At 44.9% G+C, this 25,191-nt stretch overlaps 1 protein-coding gene and 1 long non-coding RNA gene across 18 annotated transcripts; one reads left to right on the top strand and one right to left on the bottom strand.

Moving 5' to 3' along the window:
• The first annotated feature begins 931 nt into the window (after positions 1 to 931).
• LOC477528 lies at positions 932 to 12,919 on the top strand. 16 transcript variants are annotated; one of them, XM_038575465.1, is made up of 10 exons: positions 933 to 1,123; positions 2,565 to 2,692; positions 5,244 to 5,382; positions 7,784 to 7,922; positions 8,663 to 8,768; positions 9,640 to 9,704; positions 10,107 to 10,131; positions 11,011 to 11,087; positions 11,549 to 11,572; positions 12,748 to 12,919. In XM_038575465.1, the coding sequence occupies exons 5-10, from the start codon at positions 8,675 to 8,677 to the stop codon at positions 12,880 to 12,882; spliced, it is 420 nt and encodes a 139-aa protein (XP_038431393.1). In that variant the 5' UTR covers positions 933 to 1,123; positions 2,565 to 2,692; positions 5,244 to 5,382; positions 7,784 to 7,922; positions 8,663 to 8,674; the 3' UTR covers positions 12,883 to 12,919. The 16 variants fall into 16 exon arrangements, 3 of the variants coding, with proteins under 3 accessions (XP_038431394.1, XP_038431393.1, XP_038431395.1); XM_038575466.1 differs by lacking the exon at positions 2,565 to 2,692 and having other exon boundaries at positions 932 to 1,123; XR_005379312.1 differs by having other exon boundaries at positions 934 to 1,123; positions 10,107 to 10,291; positions 11,549 to 12,919.
• A 2,046-nt stretch (positions 12,920 to 14,965) lies between these two features.
• On the bottom strand, positions 14,966 to 24,426 carry LOC119877594. 2 transcript variants are annotated; one of them, XR_005379322.1, is made up of 3 exons: positions 24,269 to 24,426; positions 19,247 to 19,681; positions 14,966 to 16,199 (listed from the first exon to the last, which is right to left on the bottom strand). It is a non-coding gene; the product is annotated as an uncharacterized LOC119877594 (long non-coding RNA). The 2 variants fall into 2 exon arrangements; XR_005379321.1 differs by having other exon boundaries at positions 14,969 to 15,856.
• Between the last annotated feature and the right edge of the window lie 765 nt (positions 24,427 to 25,191).

The following is a 25,191-nucleotide window of genomic DNA, read 5'->3' as shown; positions in this document are numbered from 1 at the left end:
AATTGGTTATCCAGTTAGTAAGTTATCTGTTTTATATGGAAGGATTTCCATATTTTGTGGATGTAATTCTTAGGACCTGATCAAAATACAGAAGAAGAAGGGGAATGGAAAAGATATTTAGCTGGGAAGGAAAAAAGAAAGAAGAAGAAGAAGAAAGAAAGAGAAAAATAGAAAATTTGGATCAGTAAAGATGCTGAATTAGATAAATATGTTAGAAATTCTAGGTCATTAAAATATACTGTGTTACTAGAGCTAGAGGCTTTGATTGGTCTCGTTCTTTGGAAATTCCAGTCACATGGAAGAAAATCTCCACTTAAATGTCCCTAGAACAGATACTGACGAGGGTGTAGACTGATGCTATCAACATATATTAAATGAGTAATATTCCCTTACTTTAGGAACTCCCCAGAATTATTAACCCCCTCCACATACACACGAGTTTCATTTTTCTTCATTGTGTTCTAGACCCATGTTCTTTTTATGAGAATTATAGAAGATTGAATGAAGAATAAACAAAGAAGCTACAGGTTGAAATATTATATTCTAGGTTCAGATACAAAGAATCTAATTTCTTTTACTTTTATTGGAGCTCAATTTGCCAACATACAGCATAACACGCAGCGCTCGTCTCAGAAGCGGGCCCCGTGCGTAGAAGGGAGCGACTCCCGTGGTGGGGTCGCCAGCGCCTCGCCCTTCCTGCTCCTCGTCCGCACTGGCCCGGTGGGCCGACCTGCTGCCTTGACTCAGCGCTTCTGGGGGGTGCCTGGGCGGGGCCACCTGCTGCTCCGGGCTCCTCCCGGGGCCCCGCCCCTCCGCGGCCCCGCCCCTCCGCGGCCCCGCCCCTCCGCGGCCCCGCCCCTCCGCGGCCCCGCCCCTCCGCGGCCCCGCCCCCGCCGGACCCTCGCCCCTTCCACGGCCCCGCCCCCTCCGCCGCCACGCCGCGTGCACCAAGCTCTTTCCCAGCGCAACCGCCGTCTTCATCATCTCCGCCGCCTCCTGGCCGTTGCCGGCGCCCCGCAGCCTCCGATGGGGCAGCCTCCAGCCCCTGCCCCGCGCGCCGCCTGCTTAAGGGGCTGGACCCCTGGACCCTGAGGTCACCAGCCCAGCGGACTGAGTCACCCAGGTACCCCAGGAGCTTAACCCTCGGATTAGTGGTTTTAAGAGCTATGAAAGATGTTGCGTTAACGTGGATGGTTACTAATTTCTCAGCCTTCTAAGGAATCTGTAAGGATTAGGCATCTGAAGGTGAAGTGAGAAGTGCTTAAGCTACTTCATGAAACCTCTCATCCAGTATTTTGAAAATCCCTTTTCTCTCTTAGGTAGACATCTTCTGTTAATTAAGCAAACGTGTCACTTAAACTACAAAACAGTCACGCTTGCCGATATCTTAGAATACCTAGAGGACGTGATTTTCAGGAGTTACAGTTAGGATATTTGGATGTAAATTTTAGGGCATCTAGGGCCAAGTGTATTTTACTTATTTTTAATTAAAATCCAATAGACATGTAGCGTATTATTTGCTTGAGAGGCAGAGTTTACTGATTCATCAGTGTATACGACAAGGACTCAGGAGTACATCATGGGCCCTCCTTCTGCCCATCACCCAGTCACCCCATCCCCCAACTCACTTCCCCTGCAGCAACCCTCAGTTTATGTCCTATAGTTGAGAGTCTCTTCTGGTTTGTCTCTCTCCCTAGTTTTGTCTTGTTTTGTTTTTCCCTCCCTTTAGGGCCAAGGATATTTTAGAGACATTTTTGTAATCATTACTTCTGCCAATTTAAATCACTTTATATCAGATATGAGTCAAAAGCAATTGCTCTGTAAGGGCACCAAATGTTTTTCTTAAGTAAGCTGCTGTTAATAACTTGTTGCTTTTACATAATTGATTTTCTGCCCCTTGAGGAGACTATCCCTAGAGTATTTGGGTGCACAGCTGAGTGCGCTCAAAATAATCCTTTAAAAACTTTACTTTGGAAATGTACGTCCCCTCTGGATTCCTGGGTTTTTGAAGGACTGAGGTTACATACACCAGGACAATTCTACAAGTCATGATCTATATTTCCACTTATTTCCCAGGATCACATTTGTGCCAGTAACACCTGTCTGGACGGCCACGGCTGTGTAGTACAACCTGAAATCTGGCACTGTGATGCCCCCAGCTGTGGTCTTCGTTTTGAATAGTCCCCTGGCTCTGCGGGGTCTTTTCCGGTTCCACACTAAACCTAAAATGGTTTGTTCCAACTCTCTGAAGAAAGTCCATGGTATTTTGATAGGGATTGCATGAAATGTAAATTCCCTGGGTAGCATGGACATTTTCACAATATTAATTCTTCCTATCTATGAGCACGGAAAATTTTTCCATCTCTTTATGCCTTCCTCGATATCTTTCAGGAGCGTTCTGTGGTGTTTAGGGTAGAGATCCTTTACCTCTTTGGTTAGGTTTATTCCTAGGTAGCTTATGCTTTTGGGTGCAATTGTAAATGGGATTGACTCCTTAATTTTCGAGGCTCTTCTAACAACAACCTGTCAGTCAACAGCTCCTTCTATGTCCATTAATTTCCCAGGATCTCCTGTGGAAACAACGAAAGGAAAAACAAGCAGACAACCTGGGGACAAATGCCCTGGAAAACGGGTGAAAATATTTACCATCTTCCATAGCAAGAACTTGACCATCAGCGGAGATGGAGAGAGGGTAACATGAAAATTGATTCATTAAATAGCCTCAAGAAATCTTGTCCTAGGGCCACCTGGGTGTTTCTGTCAGCTAAGTTTCTGCCTCCTGGTTTTCAGCTCTGGTCATGACCTCAAGGTCATCAGATTCACCCATATTCAGCATGGAGCCTGCTTCGTATTCTCTCTTCCTTTCCCTCTGCCTGTCTCCTCCTTACACTTGCTCTTTTGCTCTCTCCACACACACAAAACAGAATCTTTATTCAGTTTTGCTCGGGGTGCCATTGTTATGACAAACCTCCTAAGCCGTATTATTTATGTTTCATGTGTCCACATCTTAATTTAAAAGGTCAGTCATTAGTTTGTGGCCAAAATAGTGAAATCGCATTGAGAACTCTAATTTGGTCAGATTTAATGGGAGGGGTTGTGAAGATAACATTTGGACATACTAGTCCGTGTTAAATATTAGCAAAATGTTTTCTGTTTTTACATTTTTTTACTGGAGTTCAATTTGTCAGCATATAGCATAACACCTAGTGCTCATCCCGCCAAGTGCCCCCATCAGTGCCCATCACCGGGTCGCCCCAACCACCCGCCCACCTCCCCTTCCACTACCCCCTGTTCAGTTCCCAGAGTTCGGTGTGTGTCCTGTTTTGTCACCCTCACTGATATTTTCCCTCCTTTTCTCCATTCCCTTTATTCCCTTTCACCAGTTTTTATATTCACCAAATGAATGAGACCATATCAAGTTTGTCCTTTTCTGATGGACTTATTTCACTCAGCGTAAGTCCCTCCAGGTCCGTCCGCGTCGGAGCAAATGGTGGGTATTTGTCGTTTCTCATGGCTGAGTAATATTCCATTGGAGCCGTGGATCACATCTTCTTTATCCATTCATCTCTCGATGGACCCCGAGGCTCCTTCCACAGTTTGGCTATGGTGGACATTGCTGCCATAAACATCGGGGTGCAGGTGTCCCCACATTTCACCGCATCTGCACCTTTGGGGTAAATCCCCAGCAGTGCAATTGCTGGGCTATAGGGAAGATCTGTTTTTAACTCTTTGAGGAACCTCCATCCACACAGGTTTCCAGAGTGGCTGCACCAGTTCACATTCCCACCTACAGTGCAAGAGGGATCCCGTTTGTCCGCATCCTCTCCAACATTTGTGGTTTCCTGTCTTGTGACTTTTCCCCATTCCCACTGGTGTGAGGTGGTATCTCATGGGGGTTTGGATCGGTAGTTCCCTGATGGCCAGCGATGCGGGGCATGTTCTCATGTGCTTGTTGGCTGTGTCTCTGTCTTCCCTTGTGAGATTTCTGTTCGTGTCTTTTTTTTTTAAAAAGGAAGTTTTATTGGTTCTTTTTTTTAATTTTTATTTATTTATGATAGTCACACACACAGAGAGAGAGGCAGTGACATAGGCAGAGGGAGAAGCAGGCTCCATGCACCGGGAGCCCAACGTGGGATTCGATCCCGGGTCTCCTGGATCGCGCCCTGGGCCAAAGGCAGGCGCCAAACTGCCGCGCCACCCAATGATCCCTTCGTGTCTTTTGCCCGTTTCACGATCGGATTGTTGGTTTCTTTGCTCTTGAGTTGAATGCGTTCTTTATAGATCTTGGACACTAGCCCTTTGTCTGAGAGGTCGTTGGCAAGTATCTTCTCCCGTTCTGTAGGTTGTCTTTTACTCTTGTGGACTGTTTCTTTTGCTGTACAGGAGCTTTCGATCTGGGTGAAGTCCCAATACTTCGTTGTTGCTTTTGTTTCTCTTGCCCTCATGGATGTATGTTGTGAGATGTTGCTGTGGCCAAGTTGAAAAAGGGTGTTGCCTCTGTTCGCCTCTAGGATTTGGATGGATTCTTGTCTCACATTTAGATCTTTCATCCTTTTTGAGTTTATCTCTGTGTGTGGTGGCAGAGAATGGTCTAGGTTCCTCTTCTGCATGTGGATGTCCAATGTTCCCAGCACCATTTATTGAAGAGACTGTCTTTTTTCCAGGGATCGTCTTTCCTGCTTTCTCGAAGATTAGTTGACCATAAAGTTGAGGGTTCACTTCTGGATTTGCTATTCGGTTCCATTGATCTATGGGTCTGTTTTTGTGCCACTACCACACTGTCTTGATGGCCACGGCTGTGTAGTACAACCTGAAATCTGGCATTGTTTTGCCCCCAGCTGTGGTCTTCGTTTTGAATAGTACCCTGGCTCTTCGGGGTCCTTTCCGGTTCCATACTTGAATCTTAAGATGGTTTGTTCCAGATCTCTGAAGAAAGTCATGGCATTTTGATAGGGATTGCATGAAATGTGTAAATTGCCCTGGGTAGCATGGACATTTTCACAATATTAATTCTTCCTATCTATGAGCATGGAATATTTTTCCTTCTCTTTATGCCTTCCTCGATTTCTTTCAGGAACTTTCTGTGGTGTTTAGGTTACAGATCCTTTACCTCTTTGGTTAGGTTTATTCCTAGATAGCTTATGCTTTTGGGTGCAATTGGAAATGAGATTGACTCCTTAATTTTCGAGGCTCTTCTAACAGCAACCGGTCAACAGCTCTTTCTATGTCCACTTATTTCCTAGGTTCTACTGTGGAAACGCCGGAACAAGAACCGTGTAGACAACGTGAGGTCTCCCACCCTGGAACGTGGGTGAAAATACCTAATATAACATCCCCTGTGGCACACACCGAAGTTGGAACAGTCCGTGCTGTCATTAGAAGGTGACATGAAAATTCATTCGTTAAATAGCCTCAAGAAGTCTTGTCCAGGGGGCACCTGGGTGTTTCTCTCCGCTAAGTTTCTGCCTCTGGTTTTCAGCTCTGGTCATGACCTCAGGGTCATCAGATTCACCCATATTCAGCATGGAGCCTGCTTCGTACTCTCTCTTCCTTTCCCTCTGCCCCTCTCCTCCTTACACTTGCTCTTTTGCTCTCTCCACACACACACACACAAAGGAATCCTTATTCAGTTTTGCTCTGGGTGCCATAGTAAAGACAGGCCTCCTAAGCCGTGTTCTTTATGTTTCACGTGTCCACATCTTAATTTAAAAGGTCAGTCATTAGTCTGTGGCCAAAGCAGTAAAATCGCATTGAGAACTCTAATTTGGTCAGATTTAGTGGGAGGGCTTGTGAGGCTAACAACATTTGGACGTACTAGTCCGTGTTAAATATTAGCAAAATGTTTTCTTTTTTTAAACTTTTTTATGGCTGTTCAATTTGCCGGCAAATTGAACGCTATACCATAACACCCAGTGCTCATTCCGCCAAGTGCGACCCGCGCCCCCGCCTCGCCCCCCCCCCCCGCCGCATCAGTGCCCATCACTCAGTCGCCCCAACTGCCAGCCCAACCTCCCCTTCCACTACCCCTTGTTCAGTTCCCAGAGTTCGGTGTGTCTCCTGTTTTGTCACCCTCACTGATACTTTCACTCATTTTTTCCATTCCCTTTATTCCCTTTCACTGGTTTTTATATTCCCCAAAGGAATGAGACCATATAAAGTGTGTCCTCTTCCGATGGACTTACTTCACTCAGCATAAGTCCCTGCAGGTCCGTCCACGTCGGAGCAAATGGGGGGTCTTTGTCATCTCTCGTGGCTCAGTAATAATATCATTGTAGCCATGGACCCCATCTTCTTTATCCATTCATCTCTTGATGGACCCCGAGGCTCTTCCCACAGTTTGCCTATTGTGGACGTTGCTGCTATGAACATCGGGGTGCAGGTGTCCCCGCATTCCACCGCATCTGCACCTTTGAATCCCCAGCAGTGAATCCTGGTGAATCCCCAGCAGTGCAATTGCTGGGCCGTAGGGAAGATCTGTTTTTAACTCTTTGAGGAACCTCCATCCACACGGTTTTCCGGAGTGGCTGCACCAGTTCACATTCCCACCTACAGTGCAAGAGGGTTCCCCTTTGTCCGCATCCTCTCCAACATTTGTGGTTTCCTGTCTTGTGACTTTTCCCCATTCCCACTGGTGTGAGGTGGTATCTCATCATGGGGGTTTGGATTGGTAGTTCCCTGATGGCCAGCGATGCGGGGCGTGTTCTCCTGTGCTTGTTGGCCATGTCCGTGTCTTCCTCTGTGAGATTTCTGTTCGGGTCTTTTGCCTGTTTCACGATCGGATTGTTTGTTCCTTTGCTCTTGAGTTGAATATGTTCTTTATAGATCTTGGACACTAGCCCTTTGTCTGAGAGGTCGTTTGCAAGGATCTTCTCCCGTTCTGTAGGTTGTCTTTTACTTTTGTGGACTGTTTCTTTTGCTGTGCAGGAGCTTTCGATCTGGGTGAAGTCCCAGTACTTCGTTGTTGCTCTTGTTTCTCTTGCCCTCGCAGATGTATTTTGCGAGACATGCTGTGGCCAAGTTGAAAAAGGGTGTTGCCCGCGTTCGCCTTGAGGATTGGGTTGGATTTTTGTCTTACATTTAGATCTTTCATCCTTTTTGAGTTTATCTTTGTGTGTGGTGTCAGAGAATCATCCGTTTTCCTTCTTCTGCATGTGGATGTCCAATTTCCCCAGCACCATTTATTGAAGAGACGGTCTTTTCTCCAGTGCGTAGTCTTTCCTGCTTTGTCGCATATTAGTTGACCGTAAAGTTGAGGGTCCACTTCTTTATTCACTGTTCGGTTCCATTGATCTATGGGTCGTTTTTGTGTCAGTACCACACTGTCTTGATGGCCACGGCTTTGTAGTACAACCTGAAATCTGGCATTGTGATGTCCCCAGCTGTGGTCTTCGTTTTTAATAGTCCCCTGGCTCTTCAGGGTCTTTTCCAGTTCCACACAGATCTTAAGATGGTTTGTTCCAACTCCCTGAAGAAAGTCCATGGTACCTTGATAGGGATCGCATGAAATGTGTAAGTTGCCCTGGGTCGCGTGGACATTTTCACAATATTCGTTCTTCCAACCCTCATGAGCACGGAGTATTTTTCCATCTCTTCGTGCCTTTCTCCATTTCCTTCAGGAGCGTTCTGTAGTGTTTAGGGTATAGATCCTTCACTTCTTTGGTTAGGTTTCTTCCTAGGTATCTTATGCTTTTGGGTGCAATTGTAAATGGGATTGACTCCTTAATATGAGGCTCTTCTAACAGCAACCTGTCAACAGCTCTTTCTATGTCCCCTTATTTCCCAGGTTCTACTGTGCAAACGCTGGAACGAGAACCGTGTAGACAACCTGGGGACACCCGCCCTGGAATGTGGGTGAAAATACTTAATTTAACATCCCCTGTGGCACACCCAGAAGTTGGAACCTTCCGTGGTGTCATTAGAAGGTGACATGAAAATTCATTCGTTAAATAGCTTCAAGAAATCTTGTCCAGGGGGCACCTGTGTGTTTCTGTCAGCTACGTTTCTGCCTCCTGGTTTTCAGCTCTGGTCGTGACCTCAGGGTCATCAGATTCACCCATATTCAGCATGGAGCCTGCTTCGTACTCTCTCTTCCTTTCCCTCTGTCCCTCTCCTCCTTACATTTGCTCTTTTGCTCCCTCCACACACACACAAAAAGAATCATTACTCAATTTTGCTCAAGGTGCCATACTAAAGACAAATATACTAAGCCATATTCTTTTGTTTCATGTGTGAAAATCTTAATTTAAAAGGTCAGTCATTAGTTTGTGTCCAAAGTAGTGAAATCGCATTGAGAACTTAATTTGGTCAGATTTAATGGGAAGTGTTGTGAAGTTAACATTTGGACATATTAGTCCGTGTTTAATATTAGCAAATAAAACTCTTACTGTGTTTTAATTAAATAGACCATATTCTTGACATTAAGGTTAGGTTGATATCATAATGCTGCATATACTATAAAAATTAACCCATCACTGTATCGTTTGGCACAAAACGTCCACAGTTATTCTCACCAACATCAGTGTGGAGCGTTTATTACAAAAAAAAAAAAAAAAAAAAAAAAAACGGTGTAGCGATATTATTATCATCGACGTCGACCACTTCTATTAAGGACTGCTCTGCATTAGGGTGTGTTTTGACATATGCATAATATTTTGTAACCCAGGACCCTGGGATCATGACCCGAGCCAAAGGGAGATGCTCAACCGAAGGAACCACCCTGCTGACCACATTATTACGGCTTTTAAATTCGGGTGAAGATGACCCACAAGGTTACATCTGTTTCATGTGTACCACCTATGATTTGCACTTGTGTTTATTGAAACTGCACTCACCCCAAGCATAGATTCTTTGGGTCCGCATAGAGCACTATTACCATTCCATTGATCATATTCCCTATGCTGGACCTTTCACCCTGTGACTGCTTTGATATACATGTGGAAGCCTGCCCTCTCCGTTCTTTTTCACAACTATGGCTATTTGTAAATGGTACACGTTCGGTATTTAAATCTCTCCCATAATGGATGATTTTGATGATAACAGATTAATGAATAAAAACAACAGAGTAACAGACTAAATAAGAACAGATTGAAGGATTGCCCAACATTGCACAAGCCCACCCTCTTTTGACGGTTGAAATCAAGTGCAAAACCATACAAGAGACATGACAGCATATGTGGATCTACAGAGGCAGAAATGGTTTTGGAAGAGGTCAAGAAGGTAGGAACATGGAGCTGGGCTTCACAACGAGCTCTACGAGCGAAGGGAACCCATCATTGGAATCGATGTGCCCATCAGTTCTCTTTTACACTGATTATTTCATGATACTTAAAGTTGCCATTGCCTTTTTAAAAAAGTTTTTACTTATTTGAGAGAGACAGAGAGACAGCAAGAGAGAGCATATGCAAGGGAGAAGGGCAGAGGGAAGGGGAGAAGCACAACCCTGCTGAGCAGGGTGCCCAAAGAGGAGATGGATCCCAGACCCTGGGACCTTGGCCTGAGCTGAAGGTTTTTCCTCATCCACCAATGACGGCCTAGCAGTAGCCTCATTACCATGCAGGCTTCCCCTGTATGGATATAAACACTGATCTCACTAATACCTGAGCACCACAACCAATGCACTGATATTCTGTGTCCTCCTAGATCTTTCCAAGGCTGTGGCGTCTGAGTTTGAAGAATCCTTGAAAGACTCTCCACCCACTTCTATGGTAAGCCTGCCCCATTTTACCTGTATTAGAAATGTTGCTCTCTTGGTTTTCCTCTTTTTGAAGGGAATACACATATGGTAAGGAACAGTGTATTTTTTTGGTGTAAGTACCATCTTGGTGGGGTGTTGGGAGGGGAGGATGTAAACTGTGCAGTAGGGGACATTTGCTCAGAAGCACTTTTCCGCCTTGAATTCTGAATTTGGAATTGCTGCTTCAGTCAACTTGGGAGATCTATCTCCCAGGAAAAGCTCATGCTTTCTCCCTGGGTGCAATCTGTGCTTCCTTTGGGGGCCTTTGACTTTACGACACTTGTTCATTTGGTGTTCAATACTCACCAGAGAATCAATGACAAAGTACACACATGAACTGACCCCCATCTTCTCCTCTCTTGTGTAACTGCAGGTCGTCTCAGAAAGCAGCGAAACTGGTGTGTATTCTGGAATCAGTCTCTTGCTTAGGAAAATCTCTAAATAGTAAGGCAGATGGGGCAACCTTGCTGTCCTCACACCCAGACACCCTTGCTGTCCAGGCACCCAGATTCCATGTTCCTGAGGCTTGGGAGTATGTGAGATAGGCAGCTTTCCCAGGTGAGAAAAGAGGTCCGTGTTTCTACACTCCTAGGAAGCCAATGTATTCTCTGTGCGTGGAGTGGCTGTGAGTGCAACAGGCTTGGGGGAGGTGACTTGTTGACTCTATGCAGTGTGTGAGAGTGTGAGTGTGAGTGTGTGCTTGTGTGTGAGAGAGAGACAGAAGGATAGTGAGACAGAGAGAGAGGATAGAGACAGATAGTGACACAGAGAAATACAGAGAAAGTGAGAAGGAGAAAGAGTGAGGTAGACTTCCCAGTAGATATGTCCCACCGACACCACAAGATGGACTCAGTCGACATTCTTAAAAAAATAACAAAAAAACAGAACCTCCTCACACGGTACATCTTAGAGTCCTAAGACCGTGGGTGGCCCAACAGTGCAGATCGGCCCATGCTTGCTAACCTAGTGCCTCAGGTCCTCTCTAGTCCTCCATTCGTAATGAGCAACAGTCCCAAAATTACTCTTATTTTCTTCATGCTTTTACTTATTTATTTGAGAGAAAGGGAGCAGAAGAGGTGAGAGGGGCAGAGGGAGGGTGAGAGAAACAGACCATTTGCTGAGAAGGGAGCCCCAAACTAGCCTCAATTCCAGGTCCCAGACAGCCTGACCTGAGCTGAAGGCAGACTCCTAAATGACCGAGCAACTCAGGAATCTCTACCTGAGTTATTCTTGAGCAGCATGATGAATGTACTGATGGATTCTCTGTGTCCTTCTAGTTTCATCCTTGGATTCATTCCTCATAACAAAATTCATGGAAAACATCAGTGAGGAAGAACAAATCAGTATCATCAAGGTGAGCTTCAGTATCGTTAACGGAGGAATGAATGTCGCTTTCTTGGTTTCTTTCCACACAAATTCTGATGAAAATCAGACAGTGGCTCTCTGAGGTGAAATACATAATCTTCCTCTTGAGAAAAGTGCTGAGTGGTTGCCCCTTGCCAACCGTTACCTTATTTCAGAGGATGTTTACCATTGGCAACACCAAGGCTGGAAATAAACAGCGAGATGGGGTACATTCCCTCAGCAATGGTTTCTCCTGCTTGGTTGAGTGATCCTGTAGTCAGCATCTGAATGAGCTGGAGAGACACATCCTTCAGGAAAAGCAGCTTCCTCCAGGTGTCCTGTCATTTATTTGGGCACCAGTGTGTCAAACATGATGTCCCATCTGGCTTCCTTAAGTTTTTGAGAGCAGTAAAATCAGTGCAGAGTAAGAGGGAGCTGAGCCTCATGGTGTTCTCTCTTCTGAACCTGCAGGTGGCCTCAGAACTAGTGACAGCGGTACGTACCCTGAAGCAGTCTCTTCCTGTCTTTAGTCAGGAGCGCCAATCTGATCCTGGGTCCTCACTGGAATGAAAATCACAGGTGTAGTGAACTAAACAAAAACCCAAACCAGAAAACGGGTCTTCCAGGTGGAGACCCATGGACATGTTTTCACAAGCAAAGGGGTAGCATTCAGGTAAGGAGTTTGTGTCCAGAGAGATAGAGGGAAGTAGAGATACATGGACGCCAGGGCTCAGTGAGTTCAGCAACTCAAAAACTGGGATCCACTTCTGGGTTGGCAAGGTCCCTGCTCAGCATGTCTGGGGTGTGGGGCCCCACACTAAACCAGTACCTACCTAGGCTCTAGCCTGCATCAGGAAGGAAAAGTGTGAGCTCCTGAAGAGGATGAGGTGTGCCCCTATCTGACTATGACCAGCCCATGTGTATGGGGTCCTCTCCTCTGCTTAGAAGCAGCCCCTGCTGGGATTCCTCTAGGACCCGAGTGCAGACCTTCCTGTCTGAGTGATGCCAGGACCTCTTGTAGTGCCTGCCTCATGGATAGGAGCCCAGAGACCAACGGAAATGAAGTCCGGTCAGGCCAGCAAATTCCACTGCAGGAACCCCTAGGGCAGGGAGGTCACAGCTTCCTCATTTTTGGATCCTAGACCTGAGCTATCCAAAGAGGCAGCCGATAGCCAGACATGCCTGCATATGTTGAAATTCCTTACAGTCAATGACGTTACACATTCCATCCCTCATCATACCAACCACAGTGCCAGAGCCCAGTAGAGCATGTTGAAAACACAGATCATTTCCATCATCATGAATGGCTCTCCTGGGCAGCTGCTCTGAGTCTGGCATAGTGGCTGCACATGGACCCCATCTAACCTAGCGGGTGTCCACCACCCATCACAGGTGGGTCCAGGTGGATCCGTGTCCACGTGAGAGCTATCATGATCTTGTGGAAATGGGGAAATGCCAGGTGAAGGGGCATCCTCTCTCTCTCAAGGAAGGTTTGCCACTGTGGTCAATGTCTTGGTGAAGGGTTCTAACTCCCAAGAGCCCAGGGAAGGTCTGAGGATCCCAAGGAAGAGCAGGTGTTGACAGGTGTTCCAAAGTGGCCTCAGTTGGAATAGCAGGAACACGGGGCCTCACTGTCTAATCACCTCATCCTCGTGTTTGTATCTCTAAAGATTGGGCGGTGGAGAATATTGAGGATGAAATTCCTGAAGAGGAAGAAACCTCAGGTCTGGAAGCACAATGAGGCGGGAATCAACAGGAGGGGGTCCCTGGTGCAGTTGGAGTATACCTGCTACTTTGTAGACTGAGTGGGCGGGATGAAATAAAGACGACGATGTATAGGAATGCGATTGTTTTGTTTTTCATTTACTTGTTTACTTATTTGAGAGAGGAAGAGGAGAATGGGAAGGGCAGAGGGAGAGGGATATTCAGACCCCGCACTGAACAGGGAGCCTGATACAGGCCTGATCCTAGGGTTCTGGTAATGATCCAAGCTGCAGTCAGACACTTAACCTACTGAGCCACGAAGGTGCTCTTCTCTGGTCTATTCCATCATAAACAGTAGGGTATTTGGATAAAATAGTAGGAAGAATTCTGCCCTGGGATTGGATTGTGCAGTTGGTCATATTCTTCTTTTTATTTGATGGTCATTCTCTGCAGACCAGCTCTGACTCCCTTTGTCAGTGGCAAGCATCAAAGCCCTTGTTGATGTTTGGTTAGCACCTCTTGGGAATAGAGCAGGAGACCTTTTGGTTCGGGTTATTGCCTTTGGTCTTGGATGGAGCCAATCTCTTGATACACAGCTGTGCCACGCCCATCTGAACTTGCACACAGACTACTTCCGTGGGAGCCAGTCGCTGGTACAGCCGGGGCCCCACTCCCTCTGCACCTACAGGTCACACAGTAGCAATGCTGGGCTACCCTCAGTTCTGCCCAGAGGGTGGAAGTGCACTCTAGGGATGGGCATCCCTGAAATGGTCTCTCTCAGCACCTCCTCCCGGGTCCAGCAGAAGTGAGGTGGGAGGGGTGCCGGGAGCACAGTTCCCTCCTCCCCTCCTTGCACAATCCTCAGTCCTGGGACAAGAATAAAATCTGCACTTGCCTCTGTGTGAGAAGGGATCGAGTGCAGCCAGCCAAGGCCTTCACTGGTGCAGGGAATCTAGAGGAATCTGTGAAAGCTGCTGGGCTGCCGGCACACGCTTGCGCTCAAGGTCCTGCAGAACTAGTCTCCTGGTCTGACCAGGCCCAGGACACAGGCCCTAGGCAGGGAGGCGAGCATTTCTGCTCCTGTCTGATCTCACTGCTATAGCCACACAGTGCTGGGCCTGCTCCCCACGTCAAGGGTTGGCCCAGCCTAGGACATTCCCTCATGCCTGCCTGGAGCCCATGGCCCAGTCCTTCCAGGGATCAGGGCAGATGCTGGCTCAAGCTGGTATTGAGGAGGCCTCACCTGCTGTACAAACCCCATCAGCCCACTTTTAAGCTAAGGGAAATTGGGCAACATAGTTTACCTCTAGCATCACATTCATCTCCTCTATGGGCTACGACATGTATGGGCTGTTCCAAAAATTCAGTGTGTCCCAGATTTAGGAGTCTCATGGTTTGTCTCCCTCTCTAATTTTTCCCACTCAATCCCCCTCCTTTCCCTCATTATCTTGTTCCTATTTCTTATATTCCAGGAGGAGACCACTTGATGGCATGAGCACTGGTTGTTACATTATATGTTGGCAAACTGAATTTACCTAAGCATAAATAAAAATGTTTAAAAAAGAATAAAGGTTAAGTTTGTCTCAAGTACCTAGGATCACCCCACGCACAAAGCAGTCACATTATAAGCCCAGTGGGATATCACTCTCAGGGCCACATGCAACCCCAAACCATAGGCCCCCAGGCCCATTGCACCTACTCCAGCATTGCCTGGATTGGCTCTTTGATCAACTGATTAAGGAGGGGAGCCCTAGGCTCTGAGACTGTGGTCTCCTTGTTGCCCTCAAAAGCCATACAAAATTTGGAAGGACAGAAAAGCAGGACACCTCATTTACCCAGAAAAACACCCCTTTTGAGGTTCTTATGTTCCTGAGGTTCCAAGCATCTCCCTGTGTCATTTCACTCCATTCGGTAGAAGGTTCTTGCTCATCATTTAATGTCCAAGTTACCTACTGAGGGGAACTGGGTGGCTCATTCAGGGAAGCATCTGACTCTTGATTTCAGCTCAGCACATTCTCTCAGGAGCCTGAGATCCAGCCCCTCGTGGGATTCCTCACTGGGCATGAAACCTTCCTAGGATTCTCTGCCTCCCTCTTCCTCAGCCCATTCATATCCAAATTGGCCTTCCCTCAATCAAACTATATTAAAAATAATAAACATGAACTGCAATAAAAATTTTTTTAATGAAAATAAATAAATCAGGCTCAATGACTGATTCTTCCAGTTGTTTACCACCTGTTTGCCGACTTTGTCTTGTTTTCATTTTCATTCACCTTTTGCCTTCATTCTTTAAAGCTATCTTTCCTGAACATAACATCCTAGGCTCAGAGGTGTTTTCCTTCTATACTTTGTGTCACCATTGCAGTGTCTTCTGACCTCTGTTTTCTGAGAAGTCACGGGCCTTGGAATTCGTATTCTGTTAGGTTGAACGTGTCCTTTTCCTCTGCTTTCAAGGTTTTTCTTCCTCTTTGCCAACAGATTGGTTACAATGTGTCAGGAGGAGGGTTTTCAGAGCTTTGTAGATCTGAGTCACATATTTGTGAAATTTTCAGCCATTTTGCCCCCATACCTTCTTCTACACCAACTGTTTTTTTTTTAATTTTTATTTATTTATGATAGTCACACACACACAGAGAGAGAGAGGCAGTGACATAGGCAGAGGGAGAAGCAGGCTCCATGCACCGGGAGCCCGACGCGGGATTCGATCCCGGGTCTCCAGGATCGCGCCCTGGGCCAAAGGCAGGCGCTAAACCGCTGCGCCACCCAGGGATCCCCACCAACTGCTTTCCTACAGGAACTCCATGCTGTGGAACTTAGCACTTTTGATGTATCCTAGGCATGCATGTTTAAGTTCCTATCAATTTTTGTTCAGTCTTTTCGCACTCCTCTCATGATAGTACGATTTCTCTTGTTCTGTTTACACGTCCACTGTCTACTTTGTTTCTTCATCAGATTGCTGAGCCTATCCAGTGAATTTTCATCCTGGATAGTGCGTGTCAAGTTTCAAAATTTCCACTTGGTCTTCTGACAGCAAGATGTCCACAGCTCTTTCTATGGTAACGAGTTTTCCAGTGTCTACAATCAAAAACCTTAGGTGAAAAATGTTTATGGATCTCTGTGGATACAAAACTGGACCAAACTACTTCACGCTTGAGGAAAAACCAAAATACAACCAGCAAAGGAGTCGATTGAAAGTAACCAGGAAATTCATTCCTTTAGTTGATTCAAGAAAACTTATTCCAGGGGCACAGGTTTGGTTCATTCAGGTATGTGACTGCCTCCTGGTTTCATCTCAGAGTTCATACCTCAGGTCATCAGATTATCCTAGGTTGGACTCCATGCTTAGGATGGAGCCTGCTTAGTATTCTCTCTCCCTTTTCCTCTACTGCTCTCCCCCTTACACTTTCTCTTTTGCTTTCTTTACAAAAAAAAAAAAAAAAAGAATCATTCTTTTACTGTGCTCAGGATACCATACTAAACACAAAAATACAAATCTATATTATTTACATTTTATATGTGAAATTCATAATTTAAATGGTCAGTCAGTAGTTTATGCCAAAATAGTAAAACTGCTTTTACCACTCAAATTTGGTCAAATTAAAAGGTAGGGGTTGTGAAGCTAACATTTGGACACTAGTCTGTGTACAGTATTAACAACATAAAATCACTGATTATGTTTTAATAAGGAGACCTTATTATTGAGATTAGGATTAGACTGGTGTCATAAGGCAGCATATAATATAAAAATTTCCATATCACCCTATCCCTTGGCACATATTTTCCACGATCATACATGCCTGCATTAGTGTGGAATTTTTATCACAAAGAACAAACCAGTGTAGAGACATTATTATCAATGAAGTTGACCACATATATTAAGGACTGCTCTGTGTTATGCATCTGACTGTTTTGACAAATACATAATATTATGTATCCAAGGACCCTGGGATCATGATATGAGCCCAAAGTAGATGCCCAACTAAAGGAATGAGCCTTGTGCCCACATTACTACTGTTTTTTTAAATTGAAATCGAGATGGTACACAAGGTTACATTAGTCTCAGGTGTACCACATATGGATTCGATACTTGTATAGGGTAATACTGTGCTCACCACAAGTGTAGATACCATGTGTCCCCATAGAGCACTATTACAATTCCACTGATCATATTCCCTATGCTGTACGTTTGATCTCCGTGATTTTTTTAATGCATAATGAGAAACCTGTCCCTCCTACTCTGCTTCACAGCTATGGCTATTGGTAAATGGTATACTTTGAGTATTTAAACCTCTCCCGGATGGAATATTTTCACCAAACTGATTACCGGTGCACCTGGGTGGCTCAGTGGTTGAGCGTCTGCCTTTGGCTCAGGTTATGGTCCCATGGGCCTGGGATCGAGTTCTGCATCGGGTTCCCCACAGGGAGCCTGATTCACCCTCTGCCTATGTCTCTGCCTCTATGTCTCTCATGAATACATAAACCTTAAAAAAAAAACCTGTTAGTGAATAAATAAAATAGAGCACTAGACTAAATAGAACAAAAGAGAATAATTGTCTAGCATTGAATCAAACCTACCAAGAAAAGGGGTAAAATCAGGTTGAAAAACTTACAAAAGAGAGGACAGCATATGTGGACCTACAGAGACAGAAATGATTTTGCCAGATGTCCAGAAGGTGGGAGTTTTTAGTTGGGTTTCACAACAAGCTGCATGAGCGATGGGAAGTCATCATTGGAATCTATGTGCAGATCAGTTCTATTTGTGCCCTGATTATGTCAGGCTACTTGAAGTTGCTGTTGACTTTCTGGGGAAGATTTTATTTATTTCAGAGAGAGAGAGAGAGAGAGCATAAGCAAGGGAGAAAGGCAGAGGGAAAGGGAGAAGCACATTCTGGGCTGAACAAGGCCCCAAGGAGGGGATGGATTGCAGGACACTGGGGCCTTGGCCTGAGCTGAAGGTTTTCCTCATCCACCAAGGAGGATGGACCCCAGACCCTCATATGATACTTATTGATCACTCACTACAATAGTCTTGCCCTGTATCCATATAAACAGTGATCGCTCAGTAATTCCTGAGCACCACATCCAATGAATGCATTGACAGTTATTTTGTGTCCTCCTAAATCTTGCCAAGTGTGTGGTGCAGGAGTTTTTCCACAAAAAAGTCAGTGAATGAGTTTCCAACTTCTTCTATGGAATGCTCACCCATTTTCCTGAATTAGAAATGGTCCTTTTTTCCTCTTTTTGGAGCGAATTCAGATATGACAAGGAACAGTGTATTTTTTAGGAGTAAGGACCATTTTCGTGGGGTTTGGAGGGGATGTTTTAAACTGTGTAGTAAGGGACCTTTCTCTCACATGCAGTTTTTCCTCAAGAATTTCGTGTGGCTCCTTCAGTGAAGGAGAGATCCATCCCCCAGGAATAGCTCCTGCTTTTTCATAGGTGCAACCTGTGCTTCCTTTGGAGGCCTATCGTTTTACTATTGTTGCTCATGTGGTGTTGAATACTCACTAGGAGAACCAATGACAAAGGACACACATGACCTGACCCTCATGGTTTACTCTTTTGTGTAAGTGCAGACATCTCAGAAACCAGCGAAAGTGGTACGTATTCTGGAACCACTCTCTTGCAGAAAAAAAAAAAAAATCTAAATAGTACGGCAGATGCAGCAACCTGCTGTTCTCTTCTGGACAGCCACCCGGTTCCATGTTCCTGAGGCTTGGGGGTGTGAGATAGGCAGCTTTCCCAGGTGAGAAAACATGCCTACATTTCTACAATACTAGGAGCTGGTGTGTTCACTATTTGGTATGGTTGTGAGTGCATGACTCTTAGGGTGGAGTGACTTGTTTAAACCTATGAGTGTGACAGAGTTGTGTGTGCATGTGTGTGACACAGAGAGAGAATTGAGAGAGAGAGAGAGAGAGAGAGAGAGAGAATGAGAGACAGCTATGGACACAGAAATACAGAGAAAGGGAGAAGGAGAGAGAAAGAATAAGAGAGTTTTCCCCCAACATTGTCCCACTGACACTGCACCATGGCTTCTCTCATCATTCTCCAAAATAAACTCCTAACACACCATATTTTCCAGCCCTAACCCCGTGAATGGCCCAACAGTGGTAGCTCAGCCCATGCTTAGTTACCAAATGCCATCATGTTCACTAGCCTTCATTCATACTGATCGACAGTCCCCAAATTAGCCTTTTATTTTCTTCAAGAAATTATTTATGTATTTGAGAGAGAGAGGGCAGAAGAGGCAAGAGGGGCAGAGGGAGAGAAAGAAACACACCCTTTGCTGAGCAGGGAGCCCCACATCAGGCTCCATTTCAGGTCCCAGACACCGTGACCTGAACCAAAGGCAGACTCTTAGCTGACTGAACAACTCAGGCACCACTACCTGAATTATTCTTGAGCAGCATGACCAATGTGCTGACGGGTACTCTGTGTCCTTCTAGAAGCACTTTATAATACCTTCATCATGAGAGTATTCCAGAACATCAGAGGAGAAGTGCAAGTTAATGCTGTCAAGGTGAGCTCAGTATCTTTGAGGAACGAATGTTGCTTTCTCGGTTGCTTTCCACACAAATTCTGATGAACATCAGACAGCGTCCATTTGGGATGAAATACATAATCTTCCTGGTGGCAAGGGTGCTGAGTGCTTGCCTCTTGCCATGCATTAGCTTATCTGAGAGGATGTTTACCATTGGCGACACCAAAGCTGCTTATAAAGACAGTGATGGGGTACTTTCCCTCATCAACGGTGTCTCCTGCTTGGCTGGGGAATGTTGTAGTCACCATCCTGAATGGACTGGAGAGACACATCCTTCAGGACAAACAACTTCCTCCAGGTATCCTTTCACTTCCTTTGGGCACCATGGTCTCAAACATGATGTTCCATCTGGTTTCCTAAAGTCATTCAGAGCAATAAAGATCAGTTTTTACTAGGTAATAACATCTATTGAATAAAAACAATAGAAGATTTATTTTTGCTAAAGTTGAGCAATAGAGTAACGTCCAAATATTAGCTTTACTCTAAGAATCATTAACCATAATCACATTTGAGTTGTAGGGTGCCAGTAGTATCAGTCACTTAATTGTACGCCCTGGGGTCAGGACCTAATCCCATGGTTGGGGTTCAGCTACATGTTGGCGTCCCTCCACATGGGGAGCCTACTCCTCCTCCTAACCCTCACCCCGCTCATGTTTTCTCCCTCTATCCCTTTCTCTTTCTCTCCCTCTTTAATAAATTGATTAGTTAATTAACTAATTAAATCTTGAAAAATTAACTGAACTTGATTGGAAAATGCATTTTTACTATTCTGGCCATCAAATTATGTCTCACCTTCTAAATTGAAATATTCACACAGAAAACAGTAGGAATATGGCTTAGAACTTTTGACCTATGAATGGGACACAAGCAAACTAGAATAATGATTTTTTTTTTTTTTTTACGCATAGGGATATCCTGAAAATGCACTACCATAAAGAAAGGCAGGAGCAGGGATCCCTGGGTGGCGCAGTGGTTTGGCGCCTGCCTTTGGCCCAGGGCGCGATCCTGGATATCCGGGATCGAATCCCACGTCGGGCTCCCGGTGCATGGAGCCTGCTTCTCCCTCTGCCTCTCTCTCTCTCTCTCTCTCTCTGTGTGTGACTATCCTAAATAAATAAAAATTTAAAAAAAAAAAAGAAAAGAAAGGCAGGACCATAATAGAGTCATGCAAAATGAAATAAATATAAAGGAAACTAATTAAATAATCAGGTAATTACAAGTTCCAGACAGACAGGGAAATGACTTTCCATTTCATTCATGAGTTGAAAACGATGCTGCTGGAATAGTAACTCCTCTCCTGCTGTCAGTGGAGCTAAACCCAAAATTGCAGAACTCACTCATAAACATACATGGAAATGGAAAGGGAGCCCTTACAGGGACCACAACACACTGGTAGATCATGTGCAAATGGCTTTTTTTTTTTAAAGATTTGTTTATTTATGATAGACTGAGAGAGAGAGAGAGAGAGAGAGGCAGAGACACAGGAGGAGGGAGAAGCAAGCTCCATGCCGGGAGCCCAACGTGGGACTCGATCCTGGGACTCCAGGATCATGCCCTGGGCCAAACACAGGCGCCAAACAGCTGAGCCACCCAGGGATCCGCAGAAAGGGCTTTAAAACAAAATGGAGACAACGGGGAAGAAGGCCGGAGAGTAGAGTCCTCAACTCACCCGATCCGCCAACTCACCTAGATAAATTTCCAGTCATCCTGGACACCTACCAATGCGAGCTGAGAGTTAAAGAGAAGGGTTTTCCCTTCTAACAAGGTAGAAGGTGGATACAAAGAAAGAAAGAGGCGGGTGGGGGGGGGAGCGGCCTCTAACAAGACAAAACAGGAAGGGGGAGAGCTCGGGATAGCACTGGAGCCGCAGCCGGCGGGGCCTCGGGGAGAAGCGGGGGGGGGCAGGCGGGGCGCTGCGCCTGCTGCCTTCGGGCGCCCACTGCGGCCCCGGGAGGGCGATGCCAGCAGCAAAGGCCCCGGAGCCCAGGGTGCAGGGGACACGGCCGCAGTCCTGCCTGCCCCCGGGGCAGGCGGAGGCTTCATGACTGCAGAATTAAGATCTCATCAGGCTGAAGTTAAAAATCAATTAAATGAGGTGCAATCCAAATTGGGGGTCCTAATGGCAAGGCATAAGGTGCTGGAAGAAAGAATGAGCAACACTAAGACTCCTTGATGGCAAGGAAGGAAGCTGAGGAAAACAGAGAAAAACAATGAAAGGGACCACGAGGAAAGGTTAAGGGAATACATGACAGCTTCAGAAGGTAGAATTACGTATCACTGGGGTTCCAGAGAGCACCCAGAAGGACAGAGGGCCAGAAAGCATATTTGAACAAATCCAAGCTGAGAACTTCCCTAATTTGAGGAGGGGAACAGGTATTCAGACCCAGGAGATAGAGTAGTCCTCCTCCCAAATCAATAACAACTGTTCAATACCTCGACACTTAATAGTGAAACTTGCAAATTCCATAGAAAAAGAGAAAATCCGTAAAGTAGTTAGAGACAGCAGATTCTTAATGAATATGGGGAGAATTATTACATTAATAGCAGACCTCTCCTCAGAGACCTGGGAGGCCAGAAAGGGCTGGCGGGATTGATTCAGGGTCCTAGATGAGAAGAACATGCAGGCAAGAAAACTCTATCCAGCAAGGCTCTCGTTCAGAATAGAAGGAGAGATAAAGAGCTTCCAAGATAGGCAGAAACTGCAAGAATATGTGACCACCAAACCAGCTCTGCAGAAATATTAAGGAGTATCATAGGAAAATTAACATGCTTCCAGAAAATTTGTTCAGGTTTAAGGTGAGCAGTTGAGATAGAAATGATTTATATATGCTGTGATTTAGTCTATGGTTTTATTCCAAAATTAGTCACCATGCAGAGTCTGTTTTATAGCGTATGCATAATGATTGTACTATAGGAAGGATGACGTGGTGTTACATTATCCCTAATAGGAACAATGCTTTTAACTGTTAAAGAGTAATCTTGCTTTCCTCAGGAGGGGGGAAAAAAACCAACTCTACAGAGCTCCAGACATTCTGTACAATCCCTTAGAGGATGGGACTTCTGCACACACTTTTGGTCAAAGAAGAGACTAAGGGCACATCTTTTGAAAACATTCTAATGAAATGACTCATGCACCCATTCCACCTATAACTGTAATTTAACTCAAATACCAATAACTAGAGCTTGGCTCAGCAGGGATTCCTTAGAGCCAGGTATAAAGCCTTGTGAAGGAAGCCGGGGTATGCCACCCCAAAATATACATATATATATATTTTTGGGAAGAGGAATCCAGAAACAAATCTTAGTGTTAATGTCTTCCCATATATTTACCTTTCCAGTTTGCTGCCCTTGATAGCCTAAAACTGCTTTTCTTTAGGTTATCATTCTTTCTACAAACGTATTATTGTTCTTTGCTGAAGATGCTATAAAGCCCACAGTTTTAAGCTGCTGCTTTGAGTTCCTCCTTGTTTTTGATTTCTTCGGTGTGATGTGCACTGCAAACCTTTATAAATTTTTTCTTTTGATGATATCCTCTTGGTAATGAGTCCCCCCGGAAATCCTAAGATGGGTAGATATGGAGTTTAGCCTCCCGCCACATCAGAACTCATTCTAGTTGTATCCTCATGGAAGAATGCAGGCAAAAATGAACTATTTGCTTGGTCGGCAATAAGCCTGGGGCTGGCCATCCCAAGGATGCAGTTTCCTACATGAGATTGTGAACTTATCGCGTCAGCTACACTGGTGGATTTCTCCTAACATACTGAACACTGGAATCCTCAAATTAAAACTCCAAAAGATCCAAGGACTTTCTTTCATGCAGAAAAGGATTCTGCACATCAAGAACCAGGCATGTGACACTAACAATAAGACTGAAGAAAAAGAAATTACAGAAACAATCCCATTTACAATTGCACCCAAAAGCATAATATACCAATGAATAAAACTAACCAAAGAGGTAAAGGATCTATAACCTAAAAATTAGAGAACACTTTGAAAGAAATTGAAGAAGGCACAAAGAGGTGGAAAAATATTCTGTGCTCCTGGGTTGGAAGAAGTAATATTGTGAAAATGTTGATGTTACCAGGGCAATATACACATTTCATGCGATCTCTACAAAAATACCACAGACTTTCTTCAGAGAGTTGGAACAAACCATCGTAAGATTTCTGTGGAAAGGGAAAAGACCCCGATTAACCAGGGAACTATTAAAAACTTGACAAACTTGATATGGTCTCATTCATTTGGGGAATATAAAAATTAGTGAAAGGGAATAGAGGGAATGGAGAAAATGAGGGAAACTATCAGTGAGGGTGACAAAACAAAAAGACACAGTGAACTCTGCGAACTGAACAAGGGGTAGTGGAAGGGGAGGTGGGCAGGCGGTTGGGGCGACCCGGTAATAGACACTGATGGGGCACTTGCCGGGATGAGCTCTGGGTGTTATGCTATATGCTGGCAAATTGAACTCCAATTAAAAAATGTAAAAACAGAGAACATTTTGCTAATATTAACATGGACTAGCTTTTCCAAATGTTAGTTTCACAATCCCTTCCATTAAATCTGACCAAATTAGCGGTCTCAATGCAATTTCACTATTTTGGCCACAAAAATGACTGACCTTTTAAATTAAGATGTGGACACATGAAACAAAGAATACAGCTTAGGAGGTTTGTCTTTACTATGGCACCCCGAGCAAAACTGACTAATGATTCTGTGTTGCGTGTGTGGAGAGAGCAAAAGAGCAAGTGCAAGGAGGAGAAGGGCAGAGGGAAAGAAAGAGAGTATACGAAGCAGGCTCCATGCTGAATATGGGTGAATCTGATGACCTTGAGGTCATGACCAGAGCTGAAAACCAGGAGGCAGAAACTTAGCTGACAGAAACACCCAGGTGCACCTAGGACAAGATTTCTTGAGGCGATTTAATGAATGAACTTTCATCTTACCTTCTGATATCTCCTATGGTTCTTGAAATTTTCTACGACGGAAGATGTTCAATAATTTCGATTGTTTTACAGGATAGGTGTCGAAAACTTGTCCACATGTTTCTCGTGTTGTTTCCACAACAGATCCAAGGACATTAATAGACATTGGTAGAGCAGTTGACATTCGTTGTTAGAAGAGCCTAGAAATTTAAGGATTCAATCCCATTTACAATTGCACCCAAAAACATAAGCTACCTAGGAATAACCTAACCAAAGGTAAAGGATTTCTACCCTAAACACCACAGAACGCTCCTGAAAGAAATTGAGGAAGGCATCAAGATATGGAAAAATTTTCCGTGCTCATGAATTGGAAGAATTAATATTGTGAAAATGTAGATGATACCCAGGGAAATTTACATATTTCATTCAATCCCTATCAAAATACCATAGACTTTCTTCAGAGAGTTGGAACAAACCATCTTAAGATTAGTGTGGAACCGGAAAAGACACCAAATAGCCCGGGGACTATTCAAAATGAAGACCACAGCTGGGGGCATCACAATGCCAGATTTCAGGTTGTACTACACAACCGTGGCCATCAAGACAGTGTGGTAGTGGCACAAAAACAGACACAAAGATCAACGGAACCGAATAGTGAATCCAGAAGTGGACCCTCAACTTTATGGTCAACTAATATTCGAGAAAGCAGGAAAGACTATCCCTGGAAAAAAGACAGTCTCCTCAATAAATGGTCCTGAAAACATTGGACATCCACATGCAGAAGAAGGAAACTAGATCATTCTCTGACACCACACACAAAGATAAACTCAAAAAGGATGAAAGATCTAAATGTGAGACAAGAATCCACCCAAATCCTAGAGGAGAACACAGGCAACACCCATTTTAAACTTGGCCACAGCAACATCTCGCAAGATACATCCGCG

The sequence above is a fragment of the Canis lupus genome, chromosome 26, assembly GCF_011100685.1.
Source record: "Canis lupus familiaris isolate Mischka breed German Shepherd chromosome 26, alternate assembly UU_Cfam_GSD_1.0, whole genome shotgun sequence".
Taxonomy (NCBI): Eukaryota; Metazoa; Chordata; class Mammalia; order Carnivora; family Canidae; genus Canis; species Canis lupus.
This window is presented reverse-complemented; position numbering and strand designations above follow the sequence as displayed.